The sequence below is a fragment of the Dromaius novaehollandiae genome, chromosome 1 (genome assembly GCF_036370855.1).
Source record: "Dromaius novaehollandiae isolate bDroNov1 chromosome 1, bDroNov1.hap1, whole genome shotgun sequence".
In the NCBI taxonomy this organism is placed as follows: domain Eukaryota; kingdom Metazoa; phylum Chordata; class Aves; order Casuariiformes; family Dromaiidae; genus Dromaius; species Dromaius novaehollandiae.
Window position 1 is genome coordinate 3,394,983 of NC_088098.1, and position 20,778 is coordinate 3,415,760.

Here is a 20,778-nt window from a genome sequence, read left to right on the forward strand (position 1 = left end):
ACACTTCAGAAATCCCTTCTGTCAAAGTACGCTGCAGAGCTAACAGAAAACCCATGAGAAATCGTGTTTTACACAGTTGTGCTAAATAACTGCCAGCTCTAAAGAGCCTCTGCAAATGCTTTTGGAAACCGAATTCCTACAAAGGACTGCGAGGCCTTGTCAGTACAAAGAGAGCAATTTAGGAAGTCAACTACATTTTCCAGGAAAACCATAACATTAGAGCAAACCACAGGCTGCAACCAAGGCACAGCAAGACGCACTCTCTGGCCCTTAGACCTTCTGTTCCCGTCGCTTAAGTGTTAGATGCGGACAGAGAGGTCATCTCTCTCCATTGCCAGCTGCAGATGACAAGCATTTTGGATTTCAGATTTGCTGCATGCTTATCCACATGCAGGTCGCTCTCTTGAAATGCATACTGTGTGGGCACAACAAACTGCTTCGCTATATTAGTCTCATTTCCGCTCCGCCTGTTAATCCACCTCTGCCAGAAGTAATAGTATTCCAGAGTATACTCATATTTGGTTTGGCAAAACAGAGACGACTAAAATCATTACCTCTGACAAGCTGTCTGATTTCTTCTCCCACCCAGCAAATATTCAAGTGTCTACTCAATAGGAAGCTTAGAGATTATTACTGTGCAACTGTACTTTACCCCTTCCTGAGAAAGGCTTCCTCAAGCTGTTTGAAATTGAGCTCATAACCCTCTATATTAAAAGGGTCTATTTCTAACTCCTGTACATAACCTTAAATTCCAGGTTTCAGGCAAATGACTTTATATTAAAAAAGAGAGAGAGAGTTATTAGAAATGTAATATATTTTTCTGTGATCTGCTCACCCAACTATGAGCTCAAAACATTTAAGATGCAGAATACAGGCTTGTCTGCTAAAGCTCTTCACTTGTTAATTATTTGGATCTCCAAATTCCTGCCATAAGAACTCTTCCACCATTACCTTTCCACAATGCATCCTTTCTTTTTTTTACGTTGGGATATCAAACAAGCTATCTTCAAGCTATATCTTTAACTCTAAGGAACTTCATTATTTACAGCTTAATTGCATTGGAAATTTACTCTAAAAGTTGACTAAGTTTATGGTTCACAGAAGAATTCTATTTTTACAGCACTACTAAAATTTTTATGGTCTTTTATATAAAAATGTTAGGATAAAAAAGAAAAAAAATGGGAAGCAGTAAGGTAGGATAAAAACTACAGTAATAATAGCACACACTTAGCCAACTAATGCATGAGTATACCTTGTGGATTGTGAAGGTCATTTTTAATTAAGCCAAATAATCTCATTTTTAAGTTTCTCAAATGTTGGAATAAGGAGAGGATAGTGGACTGTCAAAGAGCAACATGAGCAAAGAGAGAAGGGAATAGAAGGCATGCTTCGTACTTGCTTTTGTGTCAAAATTATTTCCCTGCTCTGGGGAATGAGCCATATTAACAGCAAAAAATATATGTTGCACTTCAGTAGCTACGAATTAACATCTACGAAGGGTTACGGCTATTCCCTCTCACAAAAAAGGAAACTGTTACCTTTTCTTAGGGATTCCTGGTCCTGCTGTTAACAAAAATGACAACCTGGAAAAGGATTTTTAAGTGATTTGCAGGCTTACTGGATTATGAAGAAAATGCAAAATCAGTACCTATTAAAGTTGGCAGAAAAGCCATTAGAAAGGCTTTTAGCCCACGGTCAGCAGCCCACCTCTCTTCACCAGTGGTAAGAATATTTAAAATAGCTGAAGCCTGCTCTGGGCTCCAAAGGGAGATACACAAGAACTTCAGAACTAGAAAGCGTTTCCATTTTGCCAGGAGGCAATATACAGCACAAAAGACACTGCAAAACTATGGTTCAGTGGAACATTTATCAAACAACACTTGCAAGAAAAAAAAACAAACAAAAAGATCAGAATTTAAGTTTCAGAAAACCCGGCAATATTTTCTCCTTATTCCTCTTATGATCTGAAACATTTATATATTCATGACGTTATAGCTGGGCTTTTAGAAAAAACACCAAGAAACCTCATTAGAGTCATCTCAGGCAGCATTACAGCTACCCAAAAAAGTACCTGCTTGTTGTGCCCTCATTTACAGAAAGGAAGATGTACAAGCTAAAAAAAAAAAAAAAAAAAAAAAGATTGCACAGGACTATTGTTCATACGAATGAATGCCTTCAAGCTTTTCTAGTTATTTTTTTTAGATACAAAATTATTGTGACATCCTTCCACCAGCTGGCTACAATTCAGGCCACATACAGGTTCTGTCACAGCTTTGCACAAACCTAGGCCAATCTATCTTCATATTTTTACCTTGCACTCCCCAAAAAACAGAGAATTATTAATGTTCCTTTTCCTACCTACTATACTCTATAAACGGTTAAGACACTAAGCTTAAGACCTGACAAACCCAAAGAAACAGAAAGCCCAGAATGCAATGGCCAAAGGGAAATTCAGGGAAAGTGACCGCGGCAAGACATCAGCCAGAGATCCAAGGGAATTCAAGGGATTTCAAGGGAAGCAGGATCGAGCTGTGAGTCTTGCCATTATTATCCAGAAAGCAGGTAAGTACAGTATCATGTATGAAAGACTCCTCCTGGTATTTGTTTAGTTCTGTGAAAGAGCAAAGTCTGATGTTATGAGCAGCAGAAGGGGATTTACAAGAGCAGGGTTCCACTTGCTCTTTGGCCTCTTCTTTCTACATCCATAAAACGCAGACAGAGCTTAAACACATTACCGAGTCAGTAGGACTATTCATAACAAGGGCTATAAAAAGTCAAGTACCAGCAACAGCAGAGGCAGCTGTTCTTAATGACCAATTTGAATGTTTGACTTAAAAGCTACAGTTTCAGAAACCACACATAGCAGCACTGCTTCAGCTTCCCTCCCGTCTTAGCAAAAGAGATTTTCACTCAGAAAATGAAGCAATTTTTTTTTTTTAAACCAGAGGCAGTAAGTATCTTTCAAGCAGGAAAAAGTTTTCAACATTGTATTAGTTTTAAAGGATTAAGGAAACACAAGTAAGGCACATGACTTCAGAAGAGATTCTTTAAATCTGAAATATGAGGAACAACATATTGTAAAAACATTTGCATAGTACGTCCACAGTAAATGCTCTACCTTTTCTTGCAAAAGAAATTCATATCCAGTGTATCTAGCAATGAAGTCACTGGCTGACCGCAAAAAAAAAAAAAAAAAAAAAAAAAAGTTAAGTCTCAATAGAAACATTTTGTTTTACAATAGTCCTCTCTGACTTTTCTTGTCACAATTGGTCTTCAAAGGAATATCTCAAAATAAACAGGCATTGAGCTCTGAGACAGGCAATACATCATGATAACAAATTACTATTAGAAGCAGCTGTAAAGTAGGTCATCTACCTTTTCTCTAATATTTTGAATTAATTTTCCAATCTGTAAACTAAAGCCTACAGTTTTCATTCATTAAATTTTAAGTAATTCACTGTAGCTGGAAAAGCAGAATTCTGCAGTTCCACAGCAATAACTAAAGCACCCCATAAATCTCTGGAACTTAAATTCTGATTCTCAATATTTTCCACAGACTATTCTTGGACAGCAATGCATTAAAGAGGACGATGAAAAACATAAAAGAAAAGAAAACCTCATGTCCTCAAGAAATCATACCTGGAATTCTGCTAGCCTTTGCTGGGAAACTGTTGGCACTGTAGATATATCCCAGTTTAACATTCAAGGTATTCTCTCTCTCTCTTTTTTTTTTTTTTTTTTTTTTTTTTTTTTTTTTTTAAGAAAACTGCTTTGGGGTATGTGTTTTGCAAACTTTAAAATGGCCTCCATTTAAAAAAAAAAAAAATCCTTAGCATCTTCTGAATGATCCTACAGAGTCAGTAACTGCATAATTCAATGGGACTGGAATTCACTTAGAAAATTCTCTTTTGCATTTCTGGCATTTTTGATCCCACTTTTAAAGCATGAAAGAATGGCTACAGCTTTTAAATAAACAGATCTAGATACACAATCCCCTTTCAGAAGAAATCTTACTGGGAGCAGAAAGACGTTTGATCTAGAAGGCTGGAGAAGTAATAAATAATGGTAACAGGAAACTATCTAAGTGAAGTTTGATTAAAGACAATGAGAGGCATTTGTTCACTTTTCTTTTTATGTCTGCTTTTCTTTACACTTTATATATACATGAGAGCTGTTCATTCCATTCAGAACCATTACTCAAACTTCAATAAAATTCATTCCACATGTTCCAGGCAAAAAATTATCAAGCCAAAAAAGAAAAATAAAGATAAATAGTAAAAGCTAAGGGGAGAGAGAAAATATATATGTAGCTAAGTTAGACAGCCATTATTACACATTATTTGAAGTTTTAAGGAAAGAAACTACACATTGCAAAACTCTATAAGCTGCATAATACTCTTACTTTTTTCCTGTTACTCATGCTCTTCCCCCGCCACCAGCTCTTGCTACAACACATATTCTGCACGTGGATCTAGACAACAAGACAGACAGCAACCTTCCCAGAGAACCACAATGAAGACAAGGGAACCACCTGCATATATCACTTTTATCATCTGGCTGATGATAGCAGATACTAATGGAGCTCTATATCAGAGCCTTCTGTTCAAATATGTCTTGATGCTCTGCTCCAAAAATAAATAAAAATAAATAAATCTTGATAGACATGTTTTATACTTATCACCTCTACCAGCAAAATAAGTGCATTAGTCAGTCTTTGGTTTTGTATTTACTGTGAAACCGTACCATCATACTTAAATGTACAAGTAAATCTTAGTGCTAGTTCAACATCTTCACTCAACTAAACTACACAGTTTGACAACAGTTTAAAAGACTCCCAAAACTCATTAGATATTTAACATGTAAAATTTGTCAAAAAGGATATTTTAGGCTGTAATGCAGAACTCACTAGATATGATACAGAAGTTTATTTTGGATCTATGAAAATACAATTGCGTTAAACAAGAAAAGTAGAGGAATACAACGAGTGTTCTGGAGATCCATAATAAGGATCTGCACTTCTATAGTTACTCTTTATCATAACATCCTTCTCCTCTCCCCCAGCTTCATGTCATTAAAGAGACAAAAGGCTACATTATTTGGCAGAGTAACCTAAGGAAAGCACCAACAAAATGAATTTTTTTTCTGAAAAGATATATCCACGTAGCCCATTTTAAATATGCGATGAAATTTGATTTTTAAAAGGCAAGAGGAAGAAGAGTAGGTAAAAGATCTCAGTGAACATACACATATCACAGAATTACAGTCTCCCTCCCATTATATCCTAATCTTTACACACTTCTAGCTGCATATGGTAATAATTTTGAGGTAAAAATTCCATACTAGAAGATTATTTGCTACATAAAGCAAAGCAGTAAGCTGAATAAAAATACTACGGTACAACTTTCTCTTGGCACTAAAATCAAAATATTTAAACGAAAGGTTTTTTGAATACTTTGCAATAGGTTAGCCTTTACACTAAAGAAATATCTATTCACAGGAAGTCAGCTTTCCCATTGATGAAAAACTTTTAAATAAATAGATGATGGGGAAGAAAGATTTTACAACTTCAAAAATAACTGGAGAAAATTAGCTTGAAGGTCACATAGACCCAAAGTGATCCACCCTGCTTTGTAGGGAAGTGTACCTGGGTCTGTTTAGTTACTGCAGTTGTGTTTTAATGGGAGACACCACTCACTGTTCACTTTTAGACTTCTGCCTCCTGTGCTAAGATTCTGTTCCTTGTCCTTCACTCAAAAAAAGAACCATCTTTCAAAACATATTTTAACTCTTATATTTAGAAATCTCATCTTAGTATGACAGTTGAATATGACAGTCATGTTAACCATGAATACTTACAATTAATCCCAGAGTGACGTTTGGAATATGTATTCTGCTAAGTAACCATAAAGATAACAACAACTAGCTATCTCTGTTTGGGCTCTGTCTTAAGAATGGATTTAATTTAGTAGTAGTGCACTATAACTAGCGTGTTACGCTTGCTTCAGATGCAGTCCTATTCCCTATGAAGTACCGAGATGGCTCAGCTATTAACAAAGAGTCCTCCTATTTCCCCATCAGTGGAAAAACTTGAGGAAAACACCCAGGCATCTTAGCCACACAGCTTGCAGATAAGCTGTTTTAGTGCTACACAGAGGCAGGAGCAGCAGCAGCCTGAAACAGGCACCTGTATTCAGCTTTATTTCAAAAAAACTGAGCTAGATGACTGAAGAACTGTTAGCTACCTATTACAGAGCAAAGACAGAGGAATCAGACATGCCCTAGTATCTCAGTCTCATTTTAGCAGATAGAGGACTGCAGCATATTTGTTATTCTCCAGGAACTCTCTGCAGCTTTAGAGAATTCGAAACCACGCCAAGTTTCAGCCAATGATTGTCCCTGGCCTGGACAAGAAGGAACTAAACTACATCATTCTACCCAGCATCAGAATCAAACATTTTAATGCACTGTAACTTCCAGTGGTACTATACCACTGCTAGAAGAACAGAAAAAGTAATGCCATCATCCCCCATTCGCGGCAGATTTATGCTTGCACCTCATCTGTTAGGTTTCATTGGACACCACGCAGACATCAAATGTGGACTTCGTATACCATCTAGTAGGTCCACTGAATATAAAACACCGAAGAAAAACATAAATTAAGAGTTAGTTCCTCAAAATGGATGCTCCACTTAATAACAAAAAGAAAACAAAGAGCCTCACAGTGAGTTTCACACAAATATTATTTCTTCTAGTTTATTTTAATGCATGGGGCATAAATAAATATTGAAATGTTACTAAAAAGTAACTCATTAGCCTTTGCTCTAAATATAAATATTTTCCTACCACTTATTTAAAGTACAGACTATGGACATTTTTGTCACTGTTTTTGGCACAGAAAAGAGCACAGAGGTTGGGGGAAGCAGCACAGGAGAGGAGATGGAGAATAAAAAAGAAGCAAAGACATTTCCCAGTTTGAGCCTAATCTTTTCAAGGCTAACTATAACCCTAATTCTTTCTTTCCCATCCCCCAAGACCAACCCCTATACTCTTCAAATATTTTTACAGTGACTTGATGTAATCGGAAGGAGGGGGGAGGGAAAAAATAGAGAAGCTAAAAGCTTGTCTAGTTTTTACAACTAGATAGAATATAAAATGTAACCTCTCCTAAGGATGTGAGGGAAGCAGCGTCTGGCTACAAAGTATGGCTATAGCACCCACTGCATCGCTGATACCAGATTGCTGCACCTGACAAGTGTCACTGCCAAAAAGCAAGTTTGAGGAGAGGGTGGGGAAGGAGAGATATGTTGCTGCACTATTTGTATATGTCAAATAGAAGTGCCGCAAATAATATTCCTTGTAAAACGTCATACAAAATTCTACTACAAGAAAAGAGAGAGAAAAGGCTTTATATTGAATGCAACAAAAGGCCTTCTGGTGAGAGCCTTTTATTTCTCTGCATCTCTAAAAATCCGGGGAAGTCTGATGGCAGCTCAAAGAGCGGGCTCTGAGCGAGCCTTTCAGCAGGCCACCGTGGAATCAGGCAGAGTTTCAAAGGGCCTTTCAAGAGTAAATCAGAAAGACTGCATTCAAGAAACCTCTCATATGGCAACCCGGAGTGCTTTAATAAAACAAAGGGCTCTTTTATATCAGTGATCTATTAGCTTAATGACTGCATAGGCCAAAAGCACGGGAACTTCTACAGCCTGTTGGGATGCCTTCTTTTCCTGACATTAATTGATTACATTAGATGTCATAAAACAGGAGGAAAAAAAACACACCATCAGCTTCCCAAACTAGCCTTAAAGACCTGCAGAGTTTCCTGCTCACATTAGAAATTTTGGATAACAGGCTAAGTACAGGAATACCAATAGTTTCGAAAGAACTCCAGTGCAATCTTGTCAGTCCCCCACATAATTCTGAGAAAGAAAATCTCAATTATACAGGGGTTCTCCTGCAATGACAGATTAGAAGAACCTTATAATCAGCTGCTAGATAGGATATCATCTAAGCACAGCTACGTTGTTTATACAAACATTTGCAAATATCCTTTAAATACTGAAGGGACAACAGACTGGATAGTTTAAGTAAAGAAAAGATCTTAAATTTAAACAAATACAGAGCCAGCCATGGAGCCAGTAATCCTGCTGGGATTACTTGCATAACCCCATTTATGGCAACAACCCCAAATATTTTCCATCCACACTACAAATCAAAGAAATTGTTTCCTATCAAAAAATCACATAAAGAATGTCAGAGGAGTTTTTCTTGAAACGCAGTCAATTTAGCTTAAAATAACTGCATATCTTGTAAATCAGATATTTTGTTCCTGGAATATGAACATAGGAGAAAGAACACAAAACTTAAGAGAAATAAGTGAGCTGTTCCTTAATCTGTGATAACATTCCACTACCGAGCAGCAAGAGTTTCCTCTTTCCAATGCAGCAGTGCCTATTAATTACTCAGTCGTGCAGAAATCGTACAGAACATAACTCAACAGGTAAGGAAGGGTTTCTAAAGGCCTCACTGCTGTTTGAAAAGTTCTTCAGGCCATTTCAAATCCTTCATCTTTCTAAGCTGTTCTTTTCTGCATATCCCAATTCAGCAATAAGTAACACCACCCGCCATGACGCTTAACACTGCAGCCTCTAAAAAGTTGTCCCTGCCATAACTAGAACATCACTGGTGTCTACATAGTGCCTTGGGCAAAGAGGGGGGTGCCTGCCCTAATGTCTGTATCGACAGCTACTGTTTCTCATGTGTATTTTAGTGGCGAATTCCTACATCCTTTGTCTTTGGAAGGTACTTGAATGCCACATTCAACTTATCACAGGATGAACAGGATCCCAGAAAAAGGAATTGCTTACATAGTGGTGGATACTTGATATTCGCTCCAGGGAACAAGGTTACGCTGTTCTTTGCTACTTATTGTTAATTCCTTCGGCAGTAGAAAGATCCCCAACAGAGGCTTTACTGTGCAATGTTCTATATAAAGGAGTAGAGAGATGGTCCCAGCAACTAAGATCAAAATAAGAAACCTGTAACTGGCAGAGTATTACCTTGCCAAAGACATGTACTTCTGTGTACGCTGATTAGCCATAATACTCGATTCAGCAGTCCTTACTGATAAATCAAAATAATGACAGGCAGACAGATTTTAAAAATGGACTCTCTCTCTACATATATATACACACTCATAAAAGAATGTATATATATACATCCAAAAGGAATATATATATATGTATATATACATATAAAATTAAAAGAAATACCAGTGCCACTTCTGGGACACACACGAAGAGTAAAAAAAAAAAGCATCACAAAACAAATAATTTGTAAATAACCCATGCTTAATCTTCACTGCAAGCATGACAGAAGATATATGTGAAATGCAATGACCTCTTCTTAAAACAACATGTTCAGGGAGCAATTATTGGGCTATACTAAAATACTGGTCCTCCAATAACATCCATAATGGTAGCTTTTCTGCTACAGCTCTCCTGTCAGTTCAGAACTAACAATAGCTTTCTGCCAGTACTAACATTTTGGTTTACAAACAGAAATTACATTGGTTTAAATGTAGGTGTCATGTTACACTAACTTATTTACAGTAGCTAACCTGGCTATCAATTTTAAGCTACAGGGAGAAAGCTCAGCTGAAAGAAGCCAGGTTTAATGGCAACATTAAAAAAAAGTAAAAGTAATTGTAAATAATAAATGTAAAGGGGTTTGTTTTGTTTGGGTTTTTACACATAGCTTTACTATACTTTATTGACTAATTTAAATAAAACAACAAACACCAAGGAATACCTGTTGGTTAACAAAGTCTTACAAAAACTACGGCTACTGAACTTGGATATGTCACCTGAAAGCACAGTTTCTGAACACGATAAATATATTCTTGATAGCTGCAACCTCCTGCAAAGTTTCAGAGAAGAAACTGACTTCATTTCAGTCTATCCAGGTTAACATGTATTCTGTCCCCTTAAAGTGACTGAGAACAAAAGAACCTCACAAATGCAAAAATACTTGTTTTCCTCTTCCAATCTAAAAATAAAGTCTATGTGGAAGGAAAGCCACAACCTACCAGACCTAAATATCCCAAGGTGATATAAAATAAAGGAAGGATTAGGAAAATTTTCAGCTGAGAAGTCAGCTACATGTAGACAGATTTAAAAAAAAAAATCACTTGTGTTCTGATACATTTAAAATAGTTACTAATTTACTATTTTATAAATGACCTAAAGTTAAACTGTAACCATCCAAAAAAAAGTCATGGGGTTCCAGAAGTTGTCATTATGTCAATATGTCAATTTATTTAAATAAAAATTTCAACATCATAAAATGTGAATATCAAGAAACCAAGCAAGTTTCTGCAAACATGCCTGCATTTCCTAAGTGGGATGTATCAGCGGTGTGTAGAGTATTCTGGTATATTTTTTATTCTGACTAATGCATCCTCTGTATTTAGAGGACAGGTCTAATTGCTGCACTGGTAAGAAACTGGATCCTCTAAGATCTGCTCAGCCCTCTGGAGATGCCTCTCCTCACTTACTATAAAGGAAGCCTAAGCTTACTAAAATCCTAAAAAAAACTTAAACTATTGTTCCACACACACTTCAAGCAAGGGAAAAACAGCATAATCACTGAAAAGAACACAGCTGCACTGACCAGCCACTTGTTCTCATTGCTGTGCTGCTCTCTCCTCCTTGCTGCAGTACAACTATTTTCATAGCCGTGTAGCAAACAGATGAGGGAACCCATCCAATTCAAACCAGCCTCACAAAGGTTTGTGCAATGAGGAAGAGTGCAGGAGTTCAAAGTTCGGGACAGGAGAGGGACACCACCATCACTACTGGCAAGGACAACACTTTTAAGTGGCTCATGACATTTTAAAGACCCTCAGTTCAGTCTTGGCAACTCTATACGCAAGACATTTCTAATTAAACTCTGCTCTAATGAAGCTCTGCTTCACTGGAAGCTTTTTCTGCTAGTCCATAAAAGTTTCTGTAACTCATTAACTCTGACCTCCCCATGTCTGCTCTGCATTTCAAGTCAGAAGACTACCTCCAGCACAGTCTCTGATAGCCTCCCTTGAGTACTAACCACACTGTGCAGAGAAGACAGCCAGATGACGCAGCATTAACTACTACTATCCGAAGAAAGCAGAAGTGAAAAGCTAAGACAATACAGAAAAGTAATGATGAAGCATGATCAAGAACAGCACGCACTTCTCCTGACAGGGCTAGGCTCAAGAGCCAATCAATTTATTAGACACGCGTTTTTTTGTGCTTCAACTTCCCACTAAGTAAAATTACTACGCTATTTCTTCTTCCAATGCAAGAACTCACGTGTCACTACAATAACGCGCACTGGTAAATTCCCCTGCCAGGTTCACAGAAGAGCAGAGCAAGGATAAGCAAGACAAATACTCATACTATCAATTAAATAACTTTGAGGAGTCATTAACGCACAAAAGGTTACTTTAAAAAAAGTATCTTGTGATTTCATTCTTATCCAGATATTTGAAGTGCAGGGTGTTCTTTATTATTTAACTCTCAAAATATTTTGAACATATCCGAAGTCTTCAAACAGTTCTTCATCATTCAGACCTTCATATCAAAGTTCTTCCTGAAGAATTAGTATTTCACATTTCAGTGAAGTTGACCTAGGACACAATAGCTTCTTTATCTTTCTAATCCTTAGAAATATTATGATTGAGAAATATACAATACACTATGAAATCAGAAGAAAGGTCACCACAGAAAATACTTCATCTACAAAAATAAGATACAGAAAGACAATGTTAAGAATTCATGATTCAAAAATCAAACAAAAACTTCGCATATAATAATGAAATAATCTGACCTCCTTTAGCTGTTCATTACTATGCTTTGTTAAAAAGAAATTTTAGCTCACTTTTCAGTTTTCCTTCCCCTAGCATGCAATTTTATGTATGGATCAGAACAATTTAGCCTTTTTCTTTTGTAATACTGTATTTCAGCTCATTGAAAGCAATTGTAATGACTGCAAAGTCTCTTAAACTACATCAATCATTTTTAGAATTATTTGCAACACTGTGTAAAATATAAAAAACATACAAACTCGATCTTAATGATAGAGAAATATCTGTTTCCCACCATTTATTTTATGAACACTCTGACTTAGTCCTCAATTCACTATAAATTCAACCTCGCATACAAGGAGGGGAGATCAGAGATGAGGGGAGAAATTGAGCCAGCCTTAACAAAACAAAGCTTTCTAAGTCCAGAAAGCTTTATAAAAGCCCAGAACACACTTTTTTTCAGTTGCAAATGTAAGAACATAAACACATTGATTTGTTTTTTAATTCCCAAATTCATTGCTCATGAACAGACAAGCTGACAGCTAAATCTATTTTTTTATTATATACACTATAGGAACTCAAGGAAAAAAAAAGTCACAAAACCTAAGGTTTGTCTCTGAATACAAACTAGAAAGCCAGCTGTAATGAGAGGTCAAGATAAACAACCAACCATCAAACAGAAGCAGCCTTTAATCACACCTGTGTGGTCTTGATTTGAACTGCTGAGGCAAAAAGCTTACCACCTCATTACCAGGCAACAATACACAATTCCAAAATACGAGATTACATTGCATAGCATCTCTCCAAACACACAAAATGCACTCCTACCCTCTTGGTCAATCACAAAGAAAATCTAAACAGATAATATTGAAGCATGAAGAATAGCAGGTTAATTTCCCAACTGCATGCAATGTAAGCATTTAGGGTGTGGGAAACAAAACTAAAAGCACAAAGACAAAGCCAGGAAAGAATTATTCTGTACAATTTATTATGACAACAGAATTTAAAAAAAAAGAAAAAAGTTGGCACTGCATTCTCTGCATTTAGAAAAAAACTGAAGATGTCAGCAGCTTGTTTCAAGAAGGATAGTATTTAGTACAACAGTATGTACCAACATTTAGTTAAATTGTTTCCCAACTGAGTTTACTGTAGAAGCTCAAATAAGTTCACTACACTGACCTACTCTTTCTGCAAAGGAGGAATCATAGGAAAAACTGCAGTACAGTTTATAATCATAAGAATTTCTCATGATACTACATATTTTCCAGCAGCTAAACATCAACAATTGAAGAAATTTTTTTTTTAAACAGATTAAACCAACTTTTTCCATGGTGTGACATTTTAGACAGGCTGCATATAGACACAATTTCTGTGACAAATTGTCTTTAAATGTAAAATAAATCAAGATCAATGTAATTTACCTGCACTGTATACTGTTAACTACCCTTTAAACACACGATCCCACTGTCCTAAGCAGCACAAAATTTGAAATCTGGATTTGTCTTATTCATATTTACAGAAACAGACATTTATAAGGCATTACACAGAAATAGAAGCCTTAATAGAAGCTGTCTCCATTTTAACATGTTTACAGATTCTCTGCACTGTCCAAGGCAGGGGAGAACCTTCCGTGAAAGCTGGACTTTGCAATTCTATCAATATTCTTCTCCTCAGGGAACAGGATCCAAAACCCTTACCTACACACATGATAATAATTAAAAGTTATACATCAGCAGTAGTTCTCCTACTCACTTTCTGAAAATATACAACTGATCGCTTCCTTTCCTCCGTAAACCAAGGTATTTAGTACAGAGCTGCCTAAACTTCGTAGAGCAAGCTCATAGTTCGTGTTTCACTAAAGCAAACAATAAACTAACAAATCCAAAAGCAACTCAATATAAATATTGAATGTTCTCTAATTTATATTTTTTAAAAAGCAGATTTTTTCCATTGTGCCCATGAAACCCATGGCTCAGCAAGGACTTGAACATTAATGCCTAACACAGGAATGTGGTGTTCTTCCTGCAAACAAGAGGCTGTACTTTGAGAAACATTATTATTAAGCACCACAAAAGACACTGCCAAAGCGTTATCTGCCATTTGAATAAGCCTCTTCATTCTTTGTAATATAAAGCTAAACTCTCCAGTCTGGAATCATTTCAAATTCTCACCATAATCAATGGTATTTTGCTCAAGTCATGACAACATTTGCTGTACTCAAACAGCATTTAAAAATCATCACAGCAACACTTTAGTGAGTCACATGGACACAGCAACTATGATTCAAAAGCTAACAAGATTTGTAGATATTTGTTATGCTCAAGATTATCCATTAGGCAATGACAGCACAGGAGATGCTCTATAAAACAAATTAAGATTAATATAGTAGTGTTTGACAAGTCAGGATATGCAGGTACATGGAATAACTGCCTGAAAAGTTGTCATTTATTCAAAATTGCAAATACTTTAAATGTCAGAAACTCAACAAATGGGAAATTATGTATGTGAATACTAAAATAGTTCCATCTACACTAAGCATGAAGCTTCAAGTTCAGAAAACCTTTCAATCCTATTTTTTGGTATTTTGGTATTTTGTTTTTTTGTTTGTTTGTTTGTTTGTTTTGCTGCAATTAGCAAGTATTTCCTCCACCAATTTTCTTTCTTTCAGATGACATGAACAATCTTTTTTCATTTAGTTTGACATGAAATTTAACCAACAATTTTTAGTCACTTTCTCCCAGAAAATAAAATGGACTTATTTTACTAGCAAAAGACGCAATTATCCCACAAACTAGATGCTCTTTTTTTAAAAGATTTAGTACAGTATTTTTAATGTAGTTTAGTTTCAACATAACAGTTGCTGTGCATCAGAAGTTATACTGTTACTTCTGCATGATGCAAGGCTAAGTAATGCTGCTGCCAAGCAGAAGACTCATATTAAGCAAAACTTAAGAAAGACATTTAAATATTCAAAACTGCTTTCTAAACAAGAGATTGTCTTAACAATCAGAATTGGCCTAAACCTCAGAACAAACTTCTAGTGTCTTTCATATGTTTTTTTGCAAAAACAGATCTTAAGTCACAGTATTTTGCAGCTCAGATCTTTCCAACACATGCCAAAATTCCTTTGGGATCAGACCTCTATAGGGGAATTCAAGCAATATATTTATTTTTTCCCATAAAATGAAGTCCATTCATTTTCTGTTGGATTTTTACCAGCTATTTTAATTTAGTGGGCATTCACATATTCTGGAGTCTTTAACAAACCCAAGACATTTTCCCCTCAGAGCTGCATGTTTTATTTAAATGGAGGAAAAAAAAAACACACATCAACTTGTTTCAGAATTTACCTTCTTGAAAGTGATACAAGACTACCAACACAGAAGTATTACAGAGCACACATTGATCAAAACTTTGCAGGTAAAGAATAGCATCTGCCAAATCTGGCTTTATGTGGTTAGTTGTAAGGGACTGGAAAGACAAAACTCAGTTTGAACATTTTTGAAGAACCACCTTCCAAAACCCACTATAGAAGTACATTTCTTTAGACTGAAAATTAAGGGTTTCTTTTTTATTTTTAAAGAGATTCTTGTTCTTGATGCTGAATATTACCAGACATGGCATAATAAAGGAATCTACTTACTCATGACTGGAAACTTCTTTGCATATAATCCAAGACAGGTCGTGAAGCAAGGTATCTTGTTGGAGAAGGTTTCTCAGAGGTATACATGTCCTGATGGTAGGATAATAAAAAAAATAAAAATAAAAATAAATCACTTTTTCAATTTAAAATAACTAGAATTTTTTTAATATAAATTTTTTATAACAACTTTTCATCCTCCTTGTTAAAAAAGGAATACAAAGATGTACTTGTTATGTCTGAGGGACTTTACTGCTTAAGGATATATTTTGAAGCTTATCAACTCAAAATGTGTACTTTCTACCATCCATATTATAAAACTGTTCGCACAGACGAGTTCATAAAATGCAACTTTTCCCAAAGGGTAATAAACATTCTTTAAGAATGGAAAGGAAACATCCTTTAAGAAAGGAAAAGTACAAGACTATAATATGGATATTGTAACTGAAAATAGGATCAAAGTAATACTTTCCTTCAGCAAGCTCGGCTAGCGGGAAGATGCAATAACAAGATACTCTCTGAAACACTATGACCACAAGCAAATTTACTAAATAAACATGGGTTGGTGCTAACGGCCAACACTTTCTCCCCAGAAACAAAACCTGAAAAAGCTACAACTTCTAGTGAGTGTAAACTACCTGATCCATCAAACACACAATTGAAGTCAGAAAAAGACATCTAGGTAGGGCAGATGTGGATTCACTAAAAATATGCCTGGCTTTCCCCAAAGCTAAATATACAGGACTTAATCTTCAACAATGATGGCACAGCAACTACATTTTAGAACATTTATTACATAACCTCAATCCTGCTGCCATAAGCAAGTTTATACAAATCTGTGATAGTTAAATGAAAATAACTTCACCTCATAGCCGAGATTATTGTTATTTATATATATATATATATAAAGCCATCAAGTTTTCTTCTAATATCTGCACAAAGATAGAGTTTCTGTAAATTAAGAAATATTACGTGATTTATGCCCTCTTTTCACAGCCAGTTAGAACCTGCTGAACCCAACCACCTGTGCTACTCAAGCCAGATAATACCTTGTGCTGACTCAGATTTCAAGTCTCAACTCTCCTGATCTCATAGGGCTTAAAAAGAACACTAAGAAACAAAGGAAGAGATCTAACTCTCTTGAAAGTGTGACTTAGCATAACATTTCCAGATTTACAACACATGCCAAAGAAGTAGAGGAACTATCATAGGACTATCACAGCTCCTGAATCAATTGCAAAAGCCCAAAAGAAAGAAAAGACACTAAAAGAAAACCTACAGTAATGCTACAGACTGCAGAGACTGAAAATTACAATGAACTTTTTTGCATTGAAAAAGGTAGAAAAGAGGCTTAATAAGTGAAGAAAATGGTATCATGAAGAAGAAATATGTATGCAAACATTAAAAACTACAAGAACACAAAGCTGACAGTGCAATCAGTGAAAAACAGTATTTTGAACTGCAGGTCCTGTCAATTCTCTGAGTGGCTGCTAAATTAAACATTTAGGCACACACACAGCCCAGTCAAAAATGAAGTGTCTGGCTAAAACATATCATTAGAACTACAGCCTTGTGAGTTTTCTTTTGATTACCAGTGTCAAAATTAGCAAGCGTAACTTCCATGACACTTAATCATTTACTGGACTAATTACAGTTATTATGTTAAGGACATCAAATGAGTCACAGGGATGGCACGCAGCTCCAGTCCAGAACACTTCGGACTGGCGCGCCATACTATCTTTAGGCCCCAGTCGCTCCACAATCTTCTAGAGACACAACTGGAAGACCACAGCCTCCTATTCTATTGCGTTCTCCAAAAGTACAGTCTAACCTATTTTCATAACTATGAACTCACAATACTTTGCCTCAGAGACATTACATGACATTGTTGTTTGTATGTTCAGGAAAATGTTGCTGTTTCAGTTTCGAAAACCACTTAACACTAATAATAGCAGAATTATCCAACATATCATTCATAAAATCTAGTCATGTAAAACCAAGGAAATGAGTAGTGGAGAATATAGCAGCTATATACTACCTAAAACACATTTAATATTGATGAAAAGTGAATGTTTCAGTATAGCATAGCAACCTGAGCTCCAACTTTCACATATGAAATATTTTTGTTATCTTGCTTTCTGTATCTAAGTATTTTGTTTAGGTATTACTAATATGTGTTTACTAGTCTATATATACTTCTGATAAAATTCAGGTTTTGTTCCTTGAAATAGTGCTGCATACGAAGATTATAATTCTTCCCTGTGTTTATAACTTTATCATTACGTTTGCTGAAGGCCATTTAATTCGACTATTCAAAAGTGCATACTCACTCCTCCATTGAAAAAGAAAGGAAAAGTTTCATATCGTATTTACAATTTGGAGTACAGTGCTAACAAACAGCATTGGAGAATGAGGAAAGGTCAACACTGCCAAGTATCAGAAAGTCTGTGTTTACCATTGCATTGCAGTATCGATGCTTTTCCTAAGGATGTGTGTTAGGAAACTAAATTGTTGTCACTTAGCTGTCTTAACCAACAGCCTGATTTTTTTCAATGCTTATACTTTTCTCTCCTATACACAAGCATTACCAAATATTATACAACAGAGGAAAGAAAGAATGTCACTTGTTGAGGGTCTTGCTGTAAAAATACCATCTTGGAAAAACTGTCTTTTAATTCAAGATAATAGCTGGAGCCCTTTATGCTTTCTCTTGCAATTAACAAGGTTATAACACACACACAAACACTAACACACAATTTACCCTTTTCTTTATTGAAGTACTAACCCTTCTACCCCATCCAGAATTTTCTTAGCAATAAGACACATTTACTAGCCCTTGGTGGTATTCAACTCATATAGTTGTGAAATTTTAAACTTTGATTTGAAAGGAATATCTCAAGTGAGAGAAGCTCTTTACAACTTTGAATTTAAGCATACTAATAATACATCCAATTATATGTTTCCACATCTATTGCCAGATCTCCTTTTTAGCAAGTTTTCTGTCTAAAAGGAATATGAACCAGACTGCAAGTAAGTTACAGCTTATTATAAATCCCTGCACTGTGTTTCTATGCAGAGACAAAGAAATCCCCTGAAGTTGACCACTATTAGAGATTGAGGTCTATTCTGCCTGTACTTATTCCAGTTTCTGTTCAACTCAAATGCTAAGAAGTTAACACTAAGAATTTATAATCCCAGTTTCCAAGAATAAGGAATCACAGAAGCAGCATGCAACTGCACTGTTTTATGACACATAGACCCCCCCCGCCAAAAAAGACAAAATAGCCTAAGCAGAACCTGCTTGCACAAAGCAATATTTTACTGTCACTTACTTTCTTCTTTAAACCAAAACGTTATTGCCCCCCCCAAAGAAAACAGATGCAAAGATGATGGAAGCATGCATTTTAAAGTTTGGCTGGCTGACAAAACACTGAGTCCGAAACTATTGGTTTCTCTGCTATATAATCAGAGGGCAACAGAACAACTTGTTTCAAGGCAGTTCTGCTAAACACTTATTTTACACTGCATCCAAGCTGAACTAACTTTGAAGTTATAAGAAGTTATGAAGAAGCCAAACGAAGTCGACGAAGAGCGCAGCTGTTAGAAAGAACACAATAAAAACGAACATAGTTAAGTAAAATGCCTGAGACAGTGGACACACAAAATTCACAGCGAAACACAGCTGCTCCTGCTCGAGGACCTGCACAGGACCCTTGGCTGCCCCGCAGGAGGCAGCGCACGGGGGCCCGGCCGAGGCAGGCCCGGCGGCACACCCTCCCCTTTGTTCAGGGCAGGAGCACCGACACGGCGCAGCGCCCAGCACACCGCTTCTGGTTCAGGCCCCGCCGATTGGCCGCCGCGGCCAACGCTCAGGCGCTTCGCAAAGTTTGAGTTTCGGTCGCCGCGCGGCAGCCCCGAATCGCAGAGCGCGCGTGAAACCGAGCCGCCGCACACGCCCCGATCACTTCAGGGAAACAGCCCAGCCCAGCTGACCCTCCGCCAAGCAGGTTTAGCCAGCCCTCCACGCCGCCGCCCGCTCCCGGCGGAAAACGGCACGAAAAGTTATTCTCAAGCGCTCTGGGGGCAAGTGACCGGTACGAGAGACCGGCAGCGAGGTTTTCAGGTCACCACTCGGCTCGCTGGGCAGCTCGGTGACTTCGGTGGTTTCCGGCAGGGCAACCGCCCACCTCGCCCACACCGCGGGGGCCGCGCGAGCCCGGCGGCCTTGGGTGGCGCCTCACCTGCGGCCCCGCAGCGAGCGGAGCGGGCGGCAGGTACCGAGAGCAGCCGGAACCGGGGTTCGGCGCCTCAAAACCTCCCCGCGGCCTCCCGGGTGACCCGGGCCCCGCCGCCTCCCCCCCTCCCCCCCCGGGTCCGGCAGCGGCCTCGGGCCACGCACGACCCCCGGCACCGCGACCGCCACGGCCCAGCAGCCCCGCACCGCCCCGCCGGGAAAGCGCCCCCCTTCCCCCCGTGGGGGTCTCTGCTGCTGGGGGCCGCCGGGCGCTGCCCCACGGCGCCCAAACCTCGCAAAGGGACCCGCGGGCATCGCCGCTGCGCCTGCCCTTGGCCTCCCCCCCGCCGAGCTCCCCACACGCTGCCCCCCCCGGCAGAGATAGTAGGGTCCCTCCACCCACCCCCGTTTGGAATGGAACAGCCCGAGGCGCCCCAATACCCTGAGGGATCCGACTCCCGCCTCTTCCACCTCACGGCCCCGCGGGTGGAGGCGCCCGGCTCCCCCCCGGAGAGGGCAGCAGTGCCCGCCTCCCCTCCGCTCTCTAGGAACAGCGCGCGCGTCCCACCCCCCCGCGGCAGTGGAGAGCTCCGGCGCGGCATCCCCCCCCCCGCGACCCCAGGAATGGAAGGGTCCGGCCGGCCACCCCGCCGCGGCGAGGGGAGCCCACCCCGACGGGGGGGGGGGTCACACAATGGCCGGCGCGCCCCTACCTTTGCTCGGCTTCCTCCTCCTCCTCCCGGGGCCTCCGTCCGCCTCCTCCCCAGCGGCGCTTCCCTGCTTGCTGCCCCGGGACCAGCGGCATCCAACCAGGAAGTGCCCCGGCGTGACACCGGCTGCCGCAGCTATGGAAACCCTCCCCTTCCCCTCCCCCGCCCGCCCCGGCCGCGGCCCGGCGCCCGCCGCCATCTTGCGCTGGCAACGAGGCGCGGAGGTGCTGGCCGCCGCCGCACCGGGCGCCCCGGCAGCCGCCATCTTGCGCTGGCAACGAGGCGCGGGAGCGCGGGCAGGTGTCCCGGGGAGAGGCGGGGAGCGGGCAGGAACCGGGGCGCTCCTCTTCCA

General features: G+C 39.0%; 1 protein-coding gene across 4 annotated transcripts in view; it reads right to left on the minus strand.

The window, feature by feature from the left end:
- The window catches only part of USP6NL (USP6 N-terminal like), a 115,696-nt gene extending 95,118 nt beyond the window's left edge, over positions 1 to 20,578 (minus strand). The window contains exons 1-2 of one of the 4 annotated variants that reach the window (XM_026119321.2): positions 20,430 to 20,578; positions 15,486 to 15,575 (exon numbers count right to left, since the gene is read on the minus strand). In XM_026119321.2, the coding sequence (XP_025975106.2) occupies positions 15,486 to 15,489 (4 nt within the window). In that variant the 5' untranslated portion in view covers positions 15,490 to 15,575; positions 20,430 to 20,578. Of the gene's footprint in view, positions 1 to 15,485; positions 15,576 to 19,025; positions 19,653 to 20,119; positions 20,285 to 20,429 lie in introns of those variants that run through there. The other 3 variants (XM_064502435.1, XM_026119323.2, XM_026119322.2) reach the window with 3 other exon arrangements.
- Positions 20,579 to 20,778: the final 200 nt, after the last annotated feature.